The sequence below is a fragment of the Equus caballus genome, chromosome 18, assembly GCF_041296265.1.
Source record: "Equus caballus isolate H_3958 breed thoroughbred chromosome 18, TB-T2T, whole genome shotgun sequence".
NCBI lineage: Eukaryota > Metazoa > Chordata > Mammalia > Perissodactyla > Equidae > Equus > Equus caballus.
This window is the reverse complement of record NC_091701.1, coordinates 5,157,526-5,182,778: the sequence shown is the minus strand read 5'-3', so window position 1 is coordinate 5,182,778 and position 25,253 is coordinate 5,157,526. Positions and strand designations below refer to the sequence as shown.

Below are 25,253 nucleotides of genomic sequence, written 5' to 3'. Positions count from 1 at the left end.
TTTTAACGAAACACCAAAATCAAGATGCATGCAAGAAAAAAATTGATAGATAAGAAACTATTAAAATTAAAAATGTCTGCTCTGGAAAAGACAAGCCACAGACTAGGAGAAAATGTTTGCAAAACACATGTCTGATAAGAGACTTGTACCCAAAGTCTACAAATAACTCTTAGAACTCAACAAAATAAGAAAGCAAATAATCCAATTTAAAAAATGGCCAAATACCTCAATGGGCACCTCAACATAGAAGATAGACAGAGTCAAAAGTCTTTGAAAACATGCTCAATATCATTTGTTATTAGGAAACTGAAAATTAAAACAATGAAGTACCACTACTCACCTGTTTTATTAGTGTCGTCGAATCAATTCCGATTCCTCGCCATCCTATATACAGCAAGGTGAACCCTGTCCCGGCTTCTGTGCCATCCTTTTAACTCCTGGTGTTATATCAACACTCTGCTGCTATTTATAGAGTTTCCACGACCAATTTTTCTGGAAGTTGGCGGCCTGGTCCTTCTTCCTAGTTTGTCTCAGTCTGCAAGCTCTGGTGAACCCTGTCCACCATGGGTGACCCGGCTGGTATTTGAAATACCATGGCATAGCTTTCAGCATCACAGCAACATGCAGCCACCACCGCCTGACAACCGAGACGAGTGATCTGGTTCCCTGACTGGGAAACAAACCTGAGCCGTGGCAGTGAGAACACCAAATCTCAACCGCTAGACCACCACTCACCTACCAGAATAGCTAAAATGCAAAAGTTGACCATCCAAACACTGGCGAGGGTGCAAAGTAACAAGAACTCTCATTTATTCCTCATGGGAATGCAAAGTGATACAGCCACTTGGGAATGCAGCTTGTGAGTTTCTTACAAAGCTAAACATCTTCTTACCACACGATCTAGCAACCATGCTCCTAGGTCTTTACCCAATTAATTTGTAAGGTTCTGTCTATACAAAAATCTTTAACACAAATGTTTCTAACACTTTTATTCATTAACAGCAAAAACTGGAAGCAAGCAAGATAGTTTTCAATAGATATGTGGATAAACAAACTGTGGCATATCTGTGCAATGGACTGTTATTTAGCAATAACCAGAGATGAACTATGAACTAACAGAAATACATAAATGGATCTTAAATTGATATAGCTAAGAAGAGGAAGGCAACCTGAAAAAACTACATACTGTATGATTCCTATGACCTTAATTGTGTGACTTTTTAGGAAGGGCAGAATGATAGAGAGCTAGAGAGGGTGGAACGCTCAGTAGTTGCCAGGGGCTTGGAGGTAGAGACGAAGGGTTGAATAGATGAAGCACAGGGGAATTTTAGGGCCTTGAAGTTATTCTATATGGTAGTGTCATGGTGGATAAAGGACATATTACGTTTCTCAAGACCAATAGGACTTTATAGAAAAAATTGTGAACTTTAACGTATATAAAATTTAAAAAATCATTTAGGACATCGGCGATTCCAGGAAAAATGACATGAATATGACAAAAGAATCTAACTATATTACTAACGTACAAAATAACCATACTAAAGTGACTGGGATGAAAGACACTAATATAAGTAATTTTTGAAATGAGTGGAGTCCATAAGTCTAAAAGCAAAAGAAACTACAAAAACACCATACTGTATCTGATAAAGTTATTTACCATGAAAGTATGGATTAATCATTCTGATACCACTATATAAATGTGCTGAAATTGAATAATTAAATAAATGGTAGATGAGAGGAGCCAGGTTTCTCACTGTTGGAGTGGGAGGTTACAGATAAGAAAGATAGTAAAGCTAGAATGACCCACGTGGTAATAGATTATAGTTGGAGACTATATAAACTTATGTTTAGCTTAATATATATATAGGTACAATTGGTTACATACAGGATATGGTTAGTATGCATGTATGTATTTCCTTGCTTTTTCAGCTGAAAGGACCTGGAAAATTGACACCCCAGTTTCAAGAGATCCCAGATCTTGGTTCTCCAGTAAAATGAACCACTTGGTTCTCTTGGAGAAGGGAGCCTTGGAGAAGTGGCCGCCCTAGGACTGGGGCAAGAAATATGCAAGAAGAGCCTGTAGCATCTTGAAGTGCCAGAAAGTAAGGAAATACTCAAAACACACAAAGAAAACACACACACACATATATGCCGCTCATCAAAGAGGGGATATATCAAAGGGACACAGGAACCAACGGAAAGAGCTCTCAATGGCCAAGCTGGAACAATTTGAGGAACAAAATAATAAAATATTACTGGATTGTAGCTCCAAATATAAAATAAATATCTAAGGGTCCATGCTGGTATAAATAAATGGTTGGATAAAAAGAAAGCAGAGGAGGAAAGACAAATCTCCCTTGCAGAAAATTCCAGATAATTTATGTAAATACTCTGCCTTCAAGGATGAGAGGCATAACTCCCCACTCTGACTGTGGACTGCTCATAGTGACTTCCCTCTAAGCGGTGCAGTGTGCCAGGGGGAAAGAGTGACTTTACAATGGAGGAATCTGAGAAACACTGCCTCAGCCAGGTGATCAAGATTAAAATCAACACTGACAAGTCATATAATAGTATGGACTCAATGTAATGTCACAAAAATGATACTTTACCCCTGTGATCTTCCTTCCAAAAACTCACAATCCTAGTCTAATCAGGCAAATCGCATTTGGGAGACATTCTACAAAACAACCAATCTTATTATAACACCTCAAAACTGTCACAGTCGCGAAAAACAAAGAAAGTCTGAGAAGGTGCCCCAGCCTAAGGATCCATGACAACTAATTGTGATGTGATACCTTTATGAGATCCTGGAACAGAAAAGACACATTAGGTAAAAACTAAGGAAATTTGAATATAGTATGGACTTTAGTTAATAATAATATACCAATATTGTTTCATTAGTTGTAATCAATATGCCATACGATTGTAAGATTTTACTAATAGGGGAAACTAGTTGAAAAGTATATGGGGACTCTGTACTATCTTTGTGATTTTTTGATACTATTTTTCTGTACTCTTTTTCAAAGACTGTTCTAAAAGGAAATTTTCTTTAGAAAGAAAGAAGGAAGAAAGGATGAAAGGGTAGGAGGGCGGGAGGGAGAGAGCAATCTTACCATAGCAAAAGACTCACATCTTAGACCGTGAAACTTTTAGTCTAAAGGGATTTTCATGTTTTTGGCAGGTCACAATGGAAGCCTTCTGGTAAGTGGTTTGTGGAATAAACCTTATTCTTCTTTTTAAATATTGATAGAATTTGCCCGTCTCTCCAGTCTTTTAGAAGCTCTTTTGTCCTTACATGCGTGTGAAAGATCAATGACAGTTTTCCCATTTAGAGCTTCTCTTGAGACTCTGGTGTGTAATTTAGATGGCTCAGAGGGTTTGAACTCATGTAAAGCAAATATGTGTAGTCTTACAATCTTTTTATCCACCGTGAGTTTATTCACTTCATTCTCACAAATGCTCACTTTACCCTTTTCAGTCCAAAGTGTATTCTTCTTGTCAGAGAAGAAAGGAATAAAGCAGAAGGTAGGAGTTTTGTTTGCACCAGTATAGCCCCTCTTTATATTTCTGTTTGTTTGTTTGCTTCTCTAAGCATCCCTAGAGGGGAACTCCTCCACATGTGTATGCATGTATGTGTATGTTCCTGTGTGTATATACATATTTTTTATGAAGTATTAACTTACCTTAGACATCAATGATCTTGTATTTTTTTTAGTGTACCTGTCACCCAGTTGTATTTAGCATTATACATTCTATAATTTCTACAGTGAAGTCATATTACCTCTCAGCTAGTAAACTATTTCTAAATTCAGGTCATAGCATCAAAATCAGGTACATTTCACCAATAATTCACGGTATATATGGTTTTGTATTCACTGTTTCTCAATGAATCTGAAAAAGCCAGTTTTCCTCTCCAGTACCGCAAAAGATTGAGGTTACCACAGATAAAGCCATTGGCTTGTGGGGAGGAACCAAGTTTTTATTTAAAAAACTCTTTAATGATCCCTGTCATGTATAAAGTAGAAGGGTTTAAATGAAATAAAATACCATGAGCTTTCCAACCCCAATTTGCAGATGTTAAAAGTGATACTTTGAGAGGTTGCAGAACTGCAAAGAGCTAAATAAGGTGATATAACCATATGTGTTGAGTATGTGTGTGTGTGTGTGTGTGTGTGTGTGTAGAGAAAGAGAGCCATATACAACCTTATTTAGCCCCTTAGGATCCTGCAACCTCTCAAAGTCTCAGTATATGTATTCGTGTGTGTGTGTGTGTGTGTGTGTATAGATGTGAACTCAGGTTAGAGGGTTAGATGTTTGAAGTCCTCCTTCCTATTCCGCTCACCATTAGGACCAGTGAGCCTTAGGCAAATTACTTACTTTCTTGAAACGTTAGTTTTCTTCATCTGTAGAACAACACTTGGAGGGAATTCCTTAGAGGGACATTGAAAGGAATAGTGCCCGTATGTGTAAACAGTTTTGCATGGTGTCTCCTCCTATGCAGTGTTAAATGAGGACAACAGAGAATCCCAGCTATACAGATTCTGAGAAGAAGAGGATGCTGGAAGTTGGGGTGAGCTGGAAGGCTTCCTAGAAGAGGCAAAATAGGAGATGAGACCTAAGGAATCCAGCCCATAGTGAATGCTTTTGGAGAGCATAATTGAAAAGAAAGAGATAGCACTGGGCTGGGATTAGAGAAAGATGTGACAACAACCAAGTTATGACCCAGACTTCCTGCTCAGAAGTGTGTTCTCCCACAATCAATCCTATGTGGCAAACTCTGAAGAGGAATGCAGGGAAGAATGGCTGCCCTGCTCACTCGCCAGCCATGTGGAGAGAAGGGTGCTATGGAGCCACACTCCAGGGCCAGGCCTGATGGGGACTGCGGCGCCACTGTGGACAGACCTCAGCGTTAGGGCCAAGGGAACACTAATTCTGAGAAGCAGTGTTTCAAGAAAGTCACACATCCCTAAACAGAAGGAGAAGACAAAAGGGAAGAGAGACTAGGTACAAAGGAGATTGACTAAGATGGAGGTTGCTGATAAGCAAAAAGCTGCAAGAGGCAGAGGAAGGCGGGTCCTGGGGTAATTCCACAGCCAGAAAGCAAATATGTGTGGGTCCTTTGTATCCAGTGGTAGGGTCTGTAGTCCCAGGTGCAAGCGGGCCTCCTAAAAGGCGATATCTGAATCCCATAATCAGTATCCAACAACCTCAGTATCTGAGACTACAGGAGGGCTGTCAGTACAGCAGAACACAGGCCGGTGGTCTCTCCCAGCTACGGAGCTATCTATAATCAGATATGCTCGAAGCCCCCTGGGTGACCACAGTGACCTGGAAGCTCAGAGACTCAAACCATGTGACTTAGCAGCCAGGAGTCTCCTCTAGGGAATAAGGATTTTTATTGTTACATCGTCAGGCTGGAGAAATAACCGTGAGCTATATATCTAGGTGTCAACACTTCTCTGTGGGTGGTCTAACGAGTCACTGTAACAGAATTTTAGCTCCCTCATGGTAAAAACCTGAAACTGATGGTTGCTGTGGACTCAAATTATGTGTGAATGAACAGACAACTTCAGTTTCTCATTTGAATATTAGCGCAGAATCACTAGCTTAAATGATAACAGAATCCCCTGAATCCGAACAGAGCACGAAAGTGTCAGTGTATTCCTGGCCTTCCTATCGCTTCTCCAGGTCCTACTGAAATAAGGAATATTCAGTAGAAGAGAAAAGGGACACTTTCTGAAACTCATCTTAATATCGGAGCCACAGACGCTTCCTGTGCTTATGTCTTCTGTTATGAACAGAGAGAGGAATCATCATGTATGTCAGGGAAATAATGCAATGACCCTAAATTTGGGCTGGGCAGTCTTTATTTAATACCACGGGCTCATCTCTACTCTACAAACAGTTCCAGCTGGATTAGATTTTCTGGAAGAGTTTTCTGATTGATTTACATTTTAAAACACATGCCCTCCTCATCCTTTCTCTGAGCTGGGAGGCAGGCCAATTCAGGGAACACGCGTGAGGCCTGAGTCAAGTCGGTCCCTGACCTGGGCAGCTGGCTGTGAGGCGGCCCTGAGTCCAGAACTCTTGTGTGCGAGAGCCTGAACGTGGGACTCTGGTCACAGTCATACCCTAGCCAAGGGTCCCAATTAGGAGTCCCAGCTCCAGAAAAAGGTCTTTGTTGGACTGAAGAAGAATAATGTTGTTTTATCTGTTGAGAAAGACATTAAAGATCATTTTGGTGGCTGCTAAGAGAGTTACTCTGAAGCAAATTCTTCCGTGATCGCACATATTCATAAATCAGGAACATATTCATCAAATTAAGCTAGTAAGAACAACGTATACCTTAATTCTTTTGGTATAAGTAAGCTTAGCTTATTATCAAGTAAAAGAGTATCTCTCCGTAGGTGTGTGTATGTATAGTTGTGTAATAACTATAAAATCGAGTATCTAAGCACTACCTGTCCAACAGGTCAGAAAAATTAACATGTTGATCAAAAAGTACAATCCCTAAGTGAACCCCCAGTTTTCACTGAAAAAGGGATGTCCGATGATGTCACCAGGGAATTCCTCTAGGCCTCAAAGGGCCCTCTTTCTACAGGTTCAGGCAAGACTTGAGGCTCCAGGGGCCCGGAGCAGGCAGGAGGGGGAAGGCAAGGCCAACTCTGAGAAAGAGAACACGTGGAGGGCAAACCAGGGAAACCAGAAAGGCCTACTTGAGACTGGACTCCAACCCGGGCCGTGGACCCAGCCCCAACGGCCGCTCTGAAGAGCAGCACTTGAGCTCACCTGAGCCGTGCCCGGCTTCGGGCTGGACCACACAGCCGTCTAAACTCTGGAAACCGAAGACTGTCTATTTTAGGCAGAATAAGAAGAAATAGGGTGAAGACAACATAAAAGCTTAAAGAAAATGAGAATATGCTTAATTCTCTGGTTTGAAAGTACTGAATTGGTCTGTGCAAATGTGTCCATGCCTGCGTATGTGTGGGCGTGTGTGTGTGTCTGTGTGTGTGTGTCCAGCATGTCCCATAAGTCTCGGTGAAGGCTTTCTCACTTCAGAAGTAGAAATGCTACTAGCATAAAACACATTATTGGGAGGTTTAATTACTTAAAGTTTTATTATGCTTATGTTAAATAATAAATGAGTGGTTTCAAATTTTGGGTGAGTCGTTCTGAGTGAAGATGGCAAAGGTTGATGGAAACAATAACAACGTTCATATTCAAAACCAAATAAGTATAGAATAAAGTGGGACTTCCAGGTCGACGAAACCAAAAGCTTGTTATGCGGACAAATGGAGTTGAGATTTGCACAACATGGATGAACCTGGCGGGCGTTATGCTCAATGAAACAAGCCAGACAGAGAAAGACAGATACTGCCTGGGGTCACTTACACGTGAACTCGAAAAACAACAAAAGAAAGGTCAATTCACAGCAACAGAGAGTAGAAAAGTGGTGGCCAGTGGCTGTGGAGCGGGAGGAAGAGGGAGAGGCAGGTAAAAGGGGACAAACTTTCAGCTCTGAGATCAAGAAGCTCTGAGGTCTCATGTCTGATGTGGTGACTAGAGTCGAGAACACTGAATTGTCTAATTGAGATCAGCTAAGAGAGCAGCACTTCAGCGTCCTCACACGCACACAAAGTCAATAAGTGAGGGGAAAACAACAATCAGAGTTGAGGACAGAGCAGAACGAGGGTGTGCATCCCTGGGAACTAGATCAAATTCCTGGGGGAACTTCAGACTTTCAAAGGCCATGAGATAGGTGGGTTCAAACCAAGAATCCAGGAGACGCAAGGAACCGGGTGACATCTGGCTTCCAGGTGAAAGAGATAGAAAACTAGCTAAGGCCTAGAAGGCCCAGGAGGGTGGAGGGAGGCAGTTGTAGGCCAGTTGGTGGCGGAGAGGCTGTGGTCCAATCGGCTGCCCTCCTCTCCCGTCCCCCCCCTCAGGAGCCCCTGTGACACGGCCACAGTTCCATGATGAGGGCGTGGGGTTCTAATCTCCAAATCACTCCCAATGCTCAGTTGCCTGAGAGTAGGACTGTATTTGAGATATGGAAACTCCTATCTTGTATCTAAAAAGCACTGTTGCTACCTGCTTGAGCTCCAGTCCCACTTCCTGGGTGATTGGGACCATCCTCCGCATCCTGTATGGACTGGGGCTCTTCCTCCTCTTCTTCCCCCCCCCAAAAGGAATTTGCCCTCACAACTAACTTACAAAAGGAGAAACGTCAGGAAGGTAAGAAATCCTGGACCGAGACCCACCAGAAGATGAGTCTCTCTTCTTTTTTACTGTGATTTCCACTTCTCTGAATCAACTAGAGGGACTCCAGGGATGGGAAAGAATAGAACATCATCCTTCTAAAGACAAGCCAGGTTGGGTGGGCAGGGGTGAGAGTGGGCATGAGGATTTCGATCCGAAGATCTCCGAGCAGGAGTCCCGCTGTGGCAGAGGGCTCCAGGGAAAGTCCCCAGGCCAGTGACCAGTGGCCATGGACGGCATGCTGAGTGGGATCTGTGGGAAGACAGGCCCTGAGCACTGGTTCCCCAGCCACCTTCCCGGGGCAGGTGTCTCAGGCGGGCCTTTGCCCTGTCGTGGTTGATCTGAGGGCACAGCTGAGCCCCCGAGAGCCTCTGGGCAGGACCTGGAGTGGGGCTGTAGCCTCAGGAAGCAAAGTCCTCCCTGAGGAAGCTCACAAGAGTCTGTACATCAGAGAATGTGCACGTTTCTCGAGCAGAGGAACAGTGACAGAAGATGCATGCTGGTCCCACACGGGGACCTTCTTATGATCCTCAAAGAAGGAAGACAGCAAATGTCCATTTTGTGTTCAATTATCCACTTCAAAAGTAAGTAAAAGGGAAGAAACACCCCAGGGCCCCAGGAGTTCAGTGGAGACAGTCATCTTGCTCACAGACGCTGTGTGTCTGCAGCTGGTCCAGAGAGAGGAGAGGGAGCCTTGGGTCTCAGCCCCCACAGCTTCTTGTTTTTTCTCTCATTTCAGCGTCAAGTGGAGCCGAGAGGGAGGAGCAGCAAGAGCAGGAAGAAAAGGGGAGCTTGGAAAGGTAAGCTCCTGCCTTTCAGCCCTGTGCCCCAGAGCTGGCCTCCACCTCCTGTCCCTGAGTGCCCAGCTCCGTGGGCTCGAGGATGCCGGGGACAGAGCCTGTCCCTCAGGAAACAGAGCCCTCGGGGAGGCTCCCAGGATGGAGACGAAGACCTGAGTCCTTGCCAGATTCTGTGCTGGGAACTAAGGCCCAGGCCAGCAGGCACCTGGAACAGGGTGTTGCCCAGCAGGGGCATGTGGGCTGCGGTGGAGGTTGAAGCACTTGGTCAATGGCAAACCTCAACCCAGCAGCAGCCTTGCCATCCCCGTCAGGGATCCCGTGGCCTTGGGCACTGGTGCCTGGGCTCCAGAGTCTGACCTCAAACGGTCTCCCCTAAAGGCACATTGCATGCAGCCTCCTGTAAGAGCCCTAGGCCCCTGCCTTCATCACTGTGACCTAGTGCCCTAATTTCTAGCTTACAGAGCTGGCCGGAAGGACCTGGCAGAAGCGGGGGGCCTGATGTCCCTTTTGCAAAGGTAAGGAATCTTGCCCTTCTCTCCTGGGCTTCTTTCTCGCAGAGTCTCTGATGTGCCCCAGGGCTACAGGCAGCTTGGGGCTGAGCTGAGAGGGGAGCCATGGGGCAGGGGGTGGCAAGAGGCCTGGGGTGAGGGACAGCAGGAGAATTCGGTGAAGTGAAGGGAGGGCCAGGGAGGGCCATGGGTCTCAGGGGGCCACCCCCACCTGGCCTGCCCTGCTGTCCCAGGGCCCTCTGCTCCTGGCTACAGCTTATGCATCTTGTTTCCCACAGCTCCCCGGGGAGGCTGTCTTGTAAGGGATGCTTCCATCACTTGTCATCTCAAGACTCCCCTGGGGAGGTGTGCAAGACAGCATCTGCTAGAGTCCGCCAGCCGTGCGGGAAGCCTGTGGAAGGTGCTCCTCTCACCACGACTCCAGCACTTTCCCTGGCTCTTCTGACCCAGCGCACTCTACCTTTGGCCTCCACTCTGCCAGCAGAACCTCCATCGGCCTTGACCAGAACTCCACTCGGCCCTGTTGCCACGAGCTCGGCTCCAGCTCACTCCTGTTGGCCGTTTCCCAACTCAGGCCACGGCCGCATGAGCTGTCGCATTGAGTTCCTCTCCCGGTGGAACGTGATCAAGGTCTTGTTCTTCCCAGGTCATCACACTTCGAGTCCCAGCAAGGGCCCCTGTCCTGCCACCGACCAGTGGCCTCATTCTGGGGAGGCCCCACAAATAGGGAGGGAGAGACTGATAGCCCCTCAGTTGCCAACCCTGATGTCCAGAAGCTGCTCGAGACGGAAATCACGGAAAGCATACAAACGGAGGTCTGGGAAGAAGAACAAGATGATCCAGGCACTCCTCAGAATCTCGAAGCACACACTATCACGTCTGGGCTGAATTTCCGCTGGGGCCTACCCCTCCTGTCCTTGGGGCCTGCAGATCTGAAAGCATGTGAGGCTCAAGCCTCGGCCCTTCCACGGTCCCCTCTTCCGCCCGCAGCCACCTGTGATTCTGGGGCCCCCTCGAAAGCTGACTTTGCACACTTCCTGGAAAAACCTCTTGAGCCTCCTCCAGGTGACAAAGTCTTAACTTTGACAACAAAAGCCTCAGTTCCCAGCCTGGCCCATCCCCTCCCCGCTCCCTCACCTGTGTGTGAGGAAGATCAGAAGGCCCTGGGAGGGACCCTACCTGGCGATGGCAGTGGGCCCTCGGAAGCCTCTCTCTTGGGACAGGAGGGCCGGCCGCCTTCTCCAACCTTCCCATTCGGCCTCTCAGAGAGAAAAGGGAAGAGTGGCACCTTCGTGGGGGCCGAGCAAGGCCGTCGAGAGCTGAGTTCAGGGTCCCCAGTGGCCAGGAATGAGCCTTGGGAGGAGACGAGGGGTGGGGCCTCACCAGAGCCCTGCCGTGGGGTGGCAACACTGGAGGGGGAGTCAGGGTCCCAGTCTTGGAGCCAGGCCGGGGGAATAGGAGACACCCTCGGGACCAAAGCCCTCCAGCCCCTGCCTGAAAAGGAAGAGGTTTCTCACAAGAGCCCTTTCAGAAAAATGTTGAGACGCCTCCTGCCCTGCCTGAGGCCCAACAAGGAGGAAGCACCAGAGGATCCCCTTGCAAAGGCAAGCCCGTGTCAGCCACCACCCAGAACCAGGCACGGGTCACACACAGCTCGGCATCAGATGGCAGGGCTGTTCAGGCGCCATCGACAGTGACATCCTTCATCTGCGTCCTGGGAGAGAAACTGAGGCTTGCCGAGAACTTCTGGCCTCCCAGTCGAAGCATCATCAAAACCATTTCAGGCCTGGGAAGCTGGACATACCTGTTACCACGACACTCCCTCCTCCCCAGACCAGAGAAGCACAATGACAGAGGACAGTCCCCAACCTAACTCCAGGGACCACAACTGTCTGACTACGAGGGAATGGATCAGAACATGCACGGCAACTGGACCTTGCCATCCAGGCAGCCGCGGTCCCCACCAAACCCTGCCAGCCTGGGCTGAGGGTGGCAGCTGCCTCAGCCAATCCATTACCCGCCATGCTGTCCTCAGATAAGTGTCTCCTGGGATGAGTAGACTGTGCCTGACACACCTTTCCTCATAGGAACGCTTATCTCCCCAAACAGGGAAGTGGAGGAACCGAAAACCTGGTTTTTCTCCTTATCCCACCCTCTGTGCTAATGGTGTCTTCCTACCCCAATTTTCCCCCAAATACACTTTTTTTCTCCTTAGAGGTTGTGGCTTCTGTCTGTGCCCTGCTAGTGGTAAAAACGGGGGTCAGGCTCCGCTCTTCCTGAGAGTCTGCTCTGGCTTCCAGAAGGGACAGGGCCATGGCGGGAGGCTGACTGAAGCGTGGCTCACCTGCCCTCACCCCAGCTCCCCCATTGCACCTGAAGTCCCCATCACACTGTCCTTACAAAAACAAATGGAAGCTTTGGGCTATTTCCAGATGAGCAAAACCTCTAAGATGCCAGCCCAGGATGGGCCCCACCTGTCCTTTCCTGCATTCTCTGGCCCTTGAACATGTGGGGCTGCACAGGCTAAGCTGTCTTACATTCCTGAGCCCCAATTTCCTTATTTTGGAATGGAGTTAAACACCTACATCTCAGGGTTGTTAGAAGGATTCATTAAAACATGCATAGCAAGAGGCACAATGTCTGTCAACAATTATGTGCTGGATGAATGGTGATCAACTAGTCTTCGTACAACTATTAATATAATGTTATTAGAATTAAAGCTAGTATCACTTTTTTGTTGCTCACCATTGTCTAATGTTTGCTACATATTTAGGAAGCATTTCTTCTAATAGTCATCTCCTTTTCTCTGGAAAAAACAAAGCACAAAACACCAGAATTCAAGATTATCGTATTCTCTTTGCCTCTATTTTGTTGATACTAAGGGTTCCCAAGTCGAGATCTCGTTTCTTTTTCTTTATTTCTCCTTTTCTCTTTCTCTCTCTTTCTTTGTTTCTTTTTTCTTTCTTTTTCCCTCTTTCTCTCTCTCTCTCCTCCTCCCCTTCTCCCTCCCTCCCTCTCTCTCCTGCCCCTCTTTCTCCCTCCCTGTCTCCCCCTTCAGTGATGAGCACACTGAGAACAAAGCGGAGGAGTCAGGACATTGAGACAAGGAAAGCCAGGTTTGGACCAGAAAAAAAACCATCTTCCAAACAAGGTAACTATTTGTTAAAATATAACTCTTTGAATCATTCTCATAGAGAAACATTTTTTAAGAATTTATTCCTTTGTTCTTGTCCTCAGATCTGAATTTTCCATCACAGTCCCATTGTCATTTTATTGCAAAGTTCTGACACCAAGATATGGGATCATTTATGAGGCTGCAGAACATAGCATAAAATAGCTAAAAAAAAAATCGCTCATTTTGATTTAGTTTTCACTTCTGCCCAGTAATGACTCTGGATGCCATCCTATTGACCTCTGCTTTTGTTCCCATCAAAATCGATACAATATGCAACGTCGTAAATTTGCTTTGGCTGGCTTTCAGTTCATTGCCGGACTGAACGCTCCCCGTGTGAACTGGGTGATAATGAAGTTGTGGGTGAGGCAGCCTCCTGCAGTCAGCGATCATTACAGTGGGACCAGGCATTAAAGTAAATGACAAATAGGCAGCAAGGGCCAGTAGGGTCAGGGAGATATTGATCAAGAAGCAGGCTTCGAAAGTTAATTCTTTACCTGGAGTTCTATAGGCAATGAGTATTAGCTTCAGAGAACCAGGTTCAAACAAATTTCTTACTAAGGTTTATTTCCAGCTGGATCAGAGAGAATACCAATAATTTATGTGAGTTGAACATGTTTCTTCATGAAAGTGACCCCTAGCCAGTCACAAAGTGCATCACATACATAAAAAACCATACAGAGCGCATGCAGAAATTTTAGAGAATAGACCTGAACATCTACTTACCCTCCACCAACTCAAGAAATGGAATATTTCCAGCATCTCAAAGCATCCACTCCCCACCCCCAGAGGCCAGACCTCCCCTGAGGCTTCTTCCCTCACTCTCAGATGCAATTCCCAAGCTGATTTTTGTGATGATAATTCCCTTTCTTTTCATTATATTTTATCACTTGTAGGTGAATCTATTAACAATATATTGCTTTAAATTTTGTTTTCTAATGTTTTACAAATGAGATCAATATTATTAGTCTTCTTTAACTTTCTCCTTTGTTTCAACATCATTTTATTTGACATTCACTCACATTGTACATGTGACTGTGGCCCCCTCACGATTACTGTTTTATAGCGGTCCACTGTTTGAGTAAACCGCAGCTCATGTACTCTTTCTACCGTTAATACACGCTTTCAAGGTTTGTGTTTATTTATTTTATTATTTAACAGCTGCTAAAAACCTCTTCGCAGTTCCTGTTTTGCTTATTCTAATAAATTTTAGTATCAGCTTATCAAGTTACGAGGAAAAGTACATTGACCGGAATTCCACTAAATCTGAGTCAATTTAGAAGTGATATTTTTATGATAGTGTGGCTTTCCATTTTTATGTGCTTCCTTTAATGTCTTTCAATTTAGTATTATATTTTCTGTACAGAGATTGTGCATAACATTTCCTAGATTTTCTTGAGTAACTTTTTTCAATGATTACTGTAAATGGGATCTGTATTTAGTTTCCCAAGACTGCCATAACAAAGTACCACAAATAAGTGGCTTAAAAAACAGAAATTTATTCACTCAGCAGTCTTGGAAGCTAGAAGTCCAAATTCAAGCTGTCAGCAGGGCCCTCTTCCTCCGAGACCCTGAGTAGAATCCTTTCCTGCCTCTCAGGGGTCCTGGGGGCGGCTGTAGATCCTGGGCATTCTTTGGCTTGTAGCTGCATCACTCCAGTCTCTGTGTCTGTCATCACACGGTGTTCTCTTGTGGGTCTGTCCCTGTGGTTCTTTTCTTGTAAGGACACCAGTCATGCTGTATTAGAGTCCATCCTACTGACTTCATCTTACTTGATTACGTATGTAAAAGCATATTTCCAAATAAGTTCACATTCACGCGTACCAGGGGCTAGCACTTCAACATATCTTTCGCGGGGACATAAATCAACCCATAACAGCGCCTTTGTTTTTTTATTGCATTTTCTAACAGCTTTTTTGCTGGTATATAGAAATGTAAGTGACTTCTCCATATTGATTGTAAATTCAGTAAACTTGATAAATTCCCTTGTAAATTATAATCATTTATTAGTAGATTCTTTAGGTTTTTCTACATAGAAAATGTTATCATTTACAAATAATAAAAATTTTGTTTTCTTTGTATTAATCAAGGTTCTCCAGAGAAACAGAACCAATAAGATATATATTTTTAAGTTAAAAAAATATATATGTATGTATATATATATATATAAACTATAAAGGGATTGGCTCACATGATTATGGAGGCTGAGAAGTCCCAAGATCTGTAGTCTGCAAGCTGGCGATCCAGGAGATTCGATGTGGACCTCCAGTCTGATTCTGAGGCCTGAGGACCAGAAGTGATGGAGTAAGCTCCAGCCCCAGGGCCAGAGAAGAGCGAGGTCCCATCTCAAGCGATCAGGCAGAAGTCCCTGTTACTCACCTTTTTGTTTGATTCAGGCCTTCAACCGATTCGATGAGGCCAGTCCACGTCAGGGAGAGCCATGTGCTTTACCCAGTGTACTGACTCAAACGCTGTTCTCAATCCCACACCCACTCACGGCCGCATCCCGAATAACGCTTGAGCACATGTGGGCGCTCTGTGGCCCAGTGAAGTTGACCCATAAAAGTAACCATCACATGTCCTTTCCAATTTTTATAACTTTAATGACTTTCTTTGACTTACTATACTATCTGGAAACTACATTAAAAAATAAAATAACAATGATAATCTGTATCTTTATCTTGACCTTGATCATTAGGAAAATACTTCAAACACTTCACTATTAATTATACTACTTGTAAGTTTTTGTTTGTTTAGGTACTTTTGATCAGTAGCTAGTTAAGTAAGTTTTGTTTTTTTAAATTCCTATTTTGCTAGAGAATTATTTTTTGAAAATCATAAATAGCTAACTATAATTCTTTATGAAGCACCTTTTCTGTATTTGTTGAAATGGACACACAATTTTCTCTTTTAATCACTTAATGTGATAAATTGTAACAATAATTTTTCCAAGAATAATTCAAGCTTTTCTGGATAAATTCAGCTTGGTTTGGCTATCTGCTAATATTCTATGTGATTTTTTTCTTGCATGTGTACTCTTAAGTGGATTGGCTGTAATTTTCATTTTCTTCCTGGTTTTGGGGTCAACATAATGCACACCTCATTAAGGAGTTAGAAATGTTTTCTCTTTTCCCATTCTTGGAAGAATTTATGTAAGATTGACATCATTCTTTCTTAAGTGTTTCTTAGAATTTATCAGTAAATTCTAGAATTCTAGTCCTACAATTTCTTTGTGGGGAGGTTTTAACTTATGGATTCAATTTTTAAATAGCTTTGAAAACAAATTTTCTACTATTTTAGCGTGACGTCTGATAAGTTGCATTTATAGGAGTTTATTGCAAAAATTTTCAGATTTATTGCAATATCCTCTGACACTGTAATATCTGATCTGTAGCAATGTCCCTATTTTTAATCCTTGATATTGGCTATTTGTGCCTTCAATCTTTTCTGTCTTGTTCAGTCTTGCCATGGATTTATACATTTCATTAGTCTTTTCAAAAGGCCAGTCTTTGGCTTTGTGAATCGTCTCCTTGTAATATTTTCCAATGTTAATTTCATTCTCATCTTTAATATTTGCTTCTTTCTATTTTGTTAGAGTCTGTTTGTCTTAGCTTTTAGTTTTTAACATTTCTCATTTTATGATGAAAGCTATTAATTCCCCCAAACAGAGCTTCATTTTTTTCACAAGTTTTGATTATAGTATTTTCACTTTCATTTAGTTCAGAATACGTTCTCATTTCCCTTTTGATCTATGAGTTTGTTAGAAGTTTATCTTTAAATTTGCAAACATATGGCTTTTTGTTTTTCTAGTTTTCTTTTAATTATTTATTTATAATTTAATTGCATTGTAGTCAGGGAATGTGGTTCATATGATACCAATGTTTGAAATGTATTGAGAGTCACTAAGTTCCATCTATATATGAAAATTTTTCAAAAATATTTACCATGTGTTAATAAATAAGTTCATCTTACAGTAGTTGTATGCAATATTTTATATATGTTTGACCTAGGTTATTGTTTTACTCAAAACTCTCAAAATTTTTTCTGTTCTTTTTTCCATTTTCTTTCTTCTTTTCTCTCTCCCTTTCTTTCATCACCTTAAAGAATAACTTACTGAGGGATATGTTTATAAATCTCCCACTGAATTTGTGAATTTTTAGATTATTTCTTGGAGTTAAACCTATTATTACTCTTTATATCTCAATCCTCCTTTTAGATATATCAGGGTTAGAATTGTTATATCTTCCTGCTAAATTGAATATGTACTATTATAGAATTATTCTCTTTAATGTTATTAATTTTTTCAAGTCCATTTTATCTAGCTGCACCATTTTCTTCTGATTAGTATTTCCTAGGATATGTTTTTCCCTCCTTTAACTTTTTATTTACTTCTTTTTGTTTTGTCTCTTGAAAACAATAAAAATCTTGTTTGGATTTTATTATTCTTCATACTGAAATCTTTGTCTTACACTTTTTCATTTTCACAGGTGTATTTGTATTTATCTCTAACATCTTATCAAACACTTCATATCCACTTGATTTTAAGATTTTTCTTCACCCTTATTTTTTTTTTTGGAATTGTTACAAGCTGCTTTTTCTTTAACTTTATTCTCATTGTTTTTTATTTCCTCTACTTGTTTGAAAGTTGCATGTTCTTTATTTATTATTTTAGCAGATAGCCTGAATTTAAAAATGTATATATATAATCAGTCAATCAAAATCATTATTCCCCTCCCAAAAGAGCTATAAAACATTTTAACTTTCATTATTCCTTTCACGTGAAGTTATATTGTTTTCCAGGGTTTTGTTTTTTCACTTCTACCCTGTCGCACTCCCCCACCCACACACTCAAAATTAGGCATTGCCTTTTTTTAATACGTCAGTGAACGCTTAGGTTCTATATTAACCATATGTTAATGTGTAGTAACAACATATTAACTAATGTAAATGTGCATAATTCCTTTCAAATTCCACTGCAAAACATCTACCCAGGGTTCTTTTATTTCTGCCCAATATAGGTCCTTTAAAAGTTCCTTATAAAAATCTCATGATAGTAAAGCTTTTTACACCAAAATTATTTTCTTTCATTCTTGAAAACTATGCTGAACATAGAATTCTGGGAAAAGATCTATTTAATTTCAGCACATTAGAGATAATATTTCACTGTTCTCTAGCTCTAACAGTGCTTTCAATAAGTGAGATCACTCTAAATGATGTTCTTTGGTGGTTGATTTATCTTTTCTCTAGGGCTGCTTTTAAATTTTCAGTTTCTTTGGTGTTCTGCAGTTTCACCACTATGTGTCTAGGCATGAATGTTTTAAACCCTCTTTGTTTGTTTATTATTCATTGGGCTTCCTGAATCTGAGTTTAGTGGAATGAACAAAATGGTGGCAGGCCACAATGGAACATAATGGGAAGAAACACATTAATTAAACACAAAGAAACATAGATGGAACTTGAAGCCACAACGCTAAAAGGTAAAAAAGTAAGAAAAAAAAGAATCTAAAATGTAAAATATAATAGCGTTTAAACAAAATTTTAAAAACATATAAAATTGTATAAAATCGTGGATAGTTATAAGCAAAAATGTACCTACTAACACTTCAGGATGGTTGTTTATGAAAATGGGGAAGAGAGCAATAGGAGGGCAGAATGAGGACTCAAGATGGAAAACAAGCAAATAAATAAGTGAATTTAAAAAGGGGCCTTCAATTGACCAATGTGATAACTCATACTGAGCTGAGAAATATTATTTACTGGAACCTTTACATCTGAAGTCCACAATGTATATGTGTATAATTGTGAATGTGTGTCTGTTCAAGTTAGTGCATACCTTAACCAAAGTTTTTAATTTTAATGTATTCAAATTCATAACATTTTTACTTATACTTTGTGCTTTTCAAGTTTTCTCTAAAACGTTCTTCCCTGTCTTTCATTTAAAATGATGATCTCATATATTTTTTCTATTAAAGAAGAAAATATGTATACGTGTGTGTGTATATATATATTTATATGTATACATATACAGTCATGCGCCACATACCATTTTGGTCAACAATGAATCACATATATAGAGATGGTCCAATAAGATTAGTACCACACAGCCTAGGTATGTAGAGGCTATACCATCTAGGTTTGTGTAAGTGTACTTTATATGCTCACATAACTACAAAATCACCTAATGACGCATATCTCAGAGCACATCCCAGCCATTAAGAGACACAGGACTATATATCTAGAAGTATACATACCTTTCAAAACTGGGTCTTTCATCCACCTGGTGTACAACTTTGCGTGTGGCGTACGGGGAGATTTCCTTCTGTCTTTCTACTGACATTACCAGCAGGCATTTCACGGTCAGTCTCTTTTTCAGGTTCTACCATGACTTTCCAACTCTCCCTGGATGTTGACTCAGATTTGGACGCCACTTAGAAGCTGGTCTGCAGCAACTCACGATGCATTGAAAGATGTCTCCTTTAGCCTGAATTATTTTATGATAGCCATACTTGGAATGCAAATATTGCAGAAAATAATCATACACCAGCCTGGAGCCACTCCTCAGTCAGGGTGTGGGATTTTGGCAGAATTAGGTCTTTGAAATTTCACTAGTGACTAGATAAAAATTGCAATCAAAAGGATAAGCATAATGAAAAACCAGCAAGCTCTCTGCCACAGCCAGAATATCCACCTCTGCTCTAGTCATCATTTCTGTATGTTCAGTGGTTCTGTTTCTTCCATAAACCCAGGTGATTCCTACTAGTTTCAGTTCAGCTGCAACCAAAATGCCTCCACTAGCACAGAAGTGGTCAGCCAGATGAACCTAGTCAATTCCAGCCTGAGGCACACAGGCTCCTTCCTGCTCTCTCACTTGGCTCTCTCTCATCTTTCACTCACTCTGTCTCTTTCTGTCTCTGTCTCTCTCTGTGTACGTGTCTCTGAAGCCCATCCTCTGTCTCACTCCCCCCTCACTTCCTCTCTCCTCTGGCAGGTGGACTCCAGGCATTCCGTTCCTTTGTCTTTACCTTTCCTCATGTATCTAACACATGCTCACCTGTATGGGCTCAGTTTTGGTTTTTTTTAAGGTATGCATTTTGGTGAGGAAGATTGGCCCTGCTGCCAATCTTCCTCTTTTTTTTTTTTCTCCCCAAAGCCCCAGTGCATGGTTGTGTATCCTAGTTGTAGGTCATTCTAGTTCTTCTATGTGGGACACTGCCTCAGCATGGCTTGATGAGCAGTGCTAGGTCGGCACCCAGGATCTGACCCAGCGAACCCTGGGCAGCCTGAACTGAAGCTGCAACTTAACCACTCAGCCCAGGGCAGGCCTCCCAGCTCAGTTTTAAATGTTGCTTTCTTCAGGAAGCTTCTCTGTCTGGTCAGTGATCCTCCTAAGTACTCATTAAGCACCCTTCATTTGCCCCATTAGAGCACTCATCAACCATATGTAACTATTCCAAGCCACCATGGGAACTATTGCTTTAAACCTGTCTCAGAGCATTTTCCCTTCCTCTTCTCCTGAGACTGGACCCCTCCACTCTGATGCTTGGCAGGGCCCATGCCCCTGGGAACAATGATTTTAAATCTTGGGCATGGGCATCAGTGGTATCGGTTAGAGCCTTTCCAGGGGGCCGATGTATGGATATCTCTACTGGAACCTTAAATGAGATGCAAATCCAGAGTTACCAGAGGTCATATTCACCTGGTAATGGAAAAGTCTTCTCTGCAGAACAGAGCTGAACAGAACCAAGCAGAAGTGGGAGAAGCAAAGAGCTTTCAGAAGGCTGTGAGTAATTGATTCCAAACCCTGAGGTTCTGCCTCAGGCAGTTTTTCCTTGATCCTTGCAAGTCCTAGAACTAGTAGTTTCCTTTTTTGCTTATGTTAATTAATGGATCTTTATCTCTTGCAGTACAGAGTTCTAATATACCTGATCAGTGATCCTTACGGCCCTCAGAGTGACCCACAGAGCAGACCAACAGCATCAACATCACCTGATTGCTTACCAGAAATCGAATTCTCAGGCCCAACCACAGAACTACACAGGCCTAGTAGTCTGCATTTTAATGTATCCTCAAGGGTTTTCATTCCTGCTAAAGTTTGAGAAGATCTCATCTAGATGATAAGCTCCACAAAGACAGAGAATAGGTGTCTCTTGCTCAGAGTCATGCTAACCACCTAGAAAGTGCCTGGCACTCAAATTAATATTGTGGAAAATTGGGTAAGCCACAAATAGGCAGAGACGGCACTGTGAGCTGAGAAATTCGCATAGAGAGGAGGATCAGAAGCAAGCAAGGTGTTTGGGCTAACATGCAGCTGGGGAAGGAAGGTGAAGCATTGAGGCTCTTGGGCTGAAGACTGGGAAATGAAGCTGGGTAAGTATGGAACTCTGGGCAAGTTAACAGACTTTGAGACCCATGAGATGGGAATCCAGCCCAACCTATCGCCCCTTGTAAGTGTACTGCATTTTTTCTCATTAAAAGTTAAAGAGACAGTGGAAACCCTCCCCCCACCAGCAAAGGCCCTGTACAATGCCTGCACAGGGACCCTCTTCTGTTATTACCGTGTTTGGGCTCACCCCTTGGTCCCCAACATATGCAGAGTAGCAAAAGCACCCCATATCAAATTCCCTTTCCCAGGTAAATAGGATCTCAGCAGGTGTGCTGAACTAGATGATCGGGTCAGGAAAGGGCTGGGGAGTGATGGGTGGTGGGTGTCATTTTTCTGGGGGCTGTCTGATGGGGAAGGAGCAATCCAGGAATCCTCGTAAACCAGAAAGTGGGCAGTTTAGTCCCATGCATCACAGAACCAAAGTGAGAGCAGAAAGGAGGTTTTCCATACAAAACATACTAACTCATTACAAACTGGACTTTTTTGTTTACTCTTCTTATCCCCCACTTTGGAATGTTAGCATAATGAGGGCAGGGATTTGTGTCTGTCATTCATTCCATATTCCTAGGACAGAGCCTGAACATAGAAAGTGCTCAAAAATATTAAATGGAAGAAGGATAGGACTGAGAAGAAAACATTTTAAACAGAAGATGGGAGGCAATCCTTAAGCCGCATTGGAACCAATAATGACTTTTGTCAGGAGTCATGCAGCCTTGGACAAATGGTAGAAGGAGTGGCTAACGTGACGAACCAGCAAATATGCACATTTTCACTGTTGACTATCCATAAGCTTAATATTTTGGAGCCAGCTCCTAAATAATTGTTCCTCCTTCCCTGGTCTTGCCCCCCCATCTACTTCTCACCCCACTGTGGCATTCATCTCCCTCAGTCCTGGGAGCTCCCATTATCTTCATTGCATGTGTCTCCTAGCTTCACAGAACTTGCAGTCCAGGCCTTCTGGAGCCTGTTACTCAGGTCTGCCTTCCTCTGGCACAGTCTCACATTCCTAACTTATCCCCTTCCACCCCCCTATAAAAAATATGCTCATTCCGTCGATGCCCTGCCCTCGATGCAGAGCCCAGAGAAGCCCTTCATAGCCAAGGACACTGAAGAGGCAAAAGAGCACAGTATAGTTTAAGAGGCATTCCCAGCGCATAAAAAATTAACACCTAATTGATGATTTATTTAAGGTCATTTGCTTCTAGTGTTATTTTGAAGAATTCTACTTATGAGAACAGTAATTTAACCCAAAATGAATGCCTTACCAATGGAGTTTCAAATCAGTCACAGACTGTTAAGACACATGTTTTGGAGTGGAGTTGGGAGATGGGGTGAGACAGGTGGTACCCTGCAAATCACATCTGAGAAATGTCGGTCCTTGACCACATTTGATTTCCTTTTTGCTTCACTCGTGGTTAGAACTGCACCATATGCCTAGTCCCGGGAGAACACTGAAGTAGCTTCTATTGGTGTTTTCTCTCCTCCAGTCACAGAGCACTGATCCATATAATGTTTAAATCAACATTAGCACTTACCTTTCCATTTTGAGCAACTCAGGGATATACAAAGAAAGAGACATGAAATAAACACACTGGAAATAAAGCACAGCACTCTCATTTTTAGTAGGTCTCCATCTTTTACTAATTTCTATTAGGCACATGCCATCACCTCTGGAATTTGGTTTTGTTACGCATTCTTGCTGATGTTATTATACGACTAAATGTACAATACTGCATTTCTTCTCTCTGGAAGCTATTTCTTTTCTCTGCCTTCCTCCAGATTTAAATTTTCCCATCTCTGGTAGTTGCTTTATTGCATGAGTATAGAGATGATAGATAGGTAAATAGAGATGGGGTGATTTATGAAGCCTGAGTCTGCCAAGGCCCCATGAACAAGACATGGGTATATTGTCTGGCAAACTATGTCAACTTCTTTTACTTATAACTCTTAGCTTTGGTGTAGGTTGGAGTGTCATGATTACTGACTATTTGAATTCAGTCATGAAAAGATATGTTATCAATGGTCCCCTTTCATTTATTCCAAACAGGTTTTCATATGTCCAAAAGAATGCCCCTAACTTGGCCTAAGAAGCAAAATATTCTTTTTTCCCTCCTATCTATAAAAACATAAAATTGTCAGTTTATTAATTCAACGTTTATTGAGTTCCTACTCCATGCCAGGTACAATCCAAGACACTGGAGATGTACAGATAAAGAAATCCCCACACCTTCCTTAAGGAGCTCAAAGTGAAGTGGAGAAGACATGTGAGTAAACAAAAATGTGCATAAAAGTGTGACAGGACAAGATGATATAGACTCATTCCTCTCTGCTCATTCCCGCTAAGCACAGCTGCGATCTATGGAAATAACACATGAAACAACCAAAGGAGAAGAGGAAGACATGGAAAAGGAAGGCAAACTGGTTTGAGACTCAGGGCTTAGGAACAGCACAGCAGCAGGGTGCCTTAGCTTCCCTCACCCAACGGACAAAGGCACCCTGTGTCTCCTGACTCTCAGCCTCACAACAGAAGGGAGCCCAGGTATGCTCATTACTCCCAAGGATCCAAGGGAAGTCCACCTGACAACATCAGAAGAGCCCTCTGCCACAAGCAAAGGGGATCGATTGGGAGCCTCATCAACACTATGTGGCCAGAGGAAATGCCTCTCCTTCCCCTCAAGTCTGAGACATCCATCCTCCTCCAAGAGACACAAAGGTAGGCAAGTGGAATTAGTAAAGGGGACCCAGCCATGACAAGCAGCCTGTCCAGAAAGTCTCTGTCTCTTGATGTGCCTGAGACTCTTTCTCCCTTCAGGAGACTCCAGGTCAGGTGGGCAGAACCAGCAAGAGGAATTAACAATAATTTTACACAATCTTTTCCAGAAAATACAGGAGGACAGAATATTTCCCAATTTATTTTGTTAGGCTAATTGTCCTGATACCAAAGCCCAAAAAAGATAGTACAAAAAATGAAACTACAAAACATTCTTTCTTATGAACATAGACACCAATGTCCTCAACACAGTGTTGGCAAATTAATCTATCAGTGTATAGAAAGAATTACACTACACGATCAGGAGACATTTATTTCAGGTTTGCAAAACTGGTTTAACATTCAAAAGTCAATTAAATGTAATCCAACATATCAAATATAAAGTTAAAGATAGATTAAAATAAAAAGATGGAAAAGGACATGCCAAGCAAATTATAACAAAAAACATATCCGGAGTGACTATATTACTACCAGACAAAGTAGAATTCAGGACAAGGAGTAATAGAAGGGCTAAACAGAGATGTTGCATAATGAAAAAGGGGTAAATTATTCAAGAAGACACAGCAATTGCAAATTTATGTTCCCCTTAAGCAGAGTTTCAAAATTCTTGAAGCAGAAACCAATCAATCTAAAAGGAAAAGCAGAAGAATTCACAATCCTTAGAGACATCAGTAATCCCCTCTAAGCAACTGATAAAACAAGTATACTAAAACTTATCAAGGATATTTAATATCTGAACAACATTATTGATCAACATGGCCTAATTGAGATATTTATAGAAGACTTGCCCCAACAACAACAGAATAAATGTTCTTTTAAAATATGCATGGGGGGCCGGCCCAGGGTTCCCTGGTTTGGATCCCGGGTGCGGACATGGCACCACTTGGCAAAGCCATGCTGTGGTAGGCATCCCACATATAAAGTAGAGGAAGATGGGCACGGATGTTAGCTCAGGGCCAGGCTTCCTCAGCAAAAAAAGAGGAGGACTGGCGGCAGTTAGCTCAGGGCTAATCTTCCTCAAAAAAAAGAAAAATGCATGGAAAATTCACCATGATAGACCATATTTTTAGCCACAAAGCAAACTTTAATTTAGAAGGATTGATATCATACAAAGCATGTTCCTGCGCAAAAATAGAAGTAAGCTAGAAATCAATAACAAAATAATATTTACAAAACTCTTAAATATTTATAAACTAAACAGCATACTACTAAACAATCTAAGGATCAAAGGGGAAATCACATTGGGCATTACATAATATTTTATATTAAATGAAAATGAAAATACAACATTAAATTTCTGGGTTACAGCTAAAGCAGTGCTTGGAAGGAAATTTATAGTAAGAGATACTTATATTAGAAA

At 42.4% G+C, this 25,253-nt stretch overlaps 1 protein-coding gene across 1 annotated transcript; it reads left to right on the top strand.

The window, feature by feature from the left end:
- Positions 1-7,967: 7,967 nt before the first annotated feature.
- Positions 7,968-11,782, top strand: LOC138918702 (uncharacterized). The gene is made up of 4 exons (XM_070241709.1): positions 7,968-8,235; positions 8,999-9,059; positions 9,514-9,574; positions 9,847-11,782. The coding sequence occupies exons 1-4, from the start codon at positions 8,014-8,016 to the stop codon at positions 10,454-10,456; spliced, it is 954 nt and encodes a 317-aa protein (XP_070097810.1). The 5' UTR covers positions 7,968-8,013; the 3' UTR covers positions 10,457-11,782.
- Positions 11,783-25,253: the final 13,471 nt, after the last annotated feature.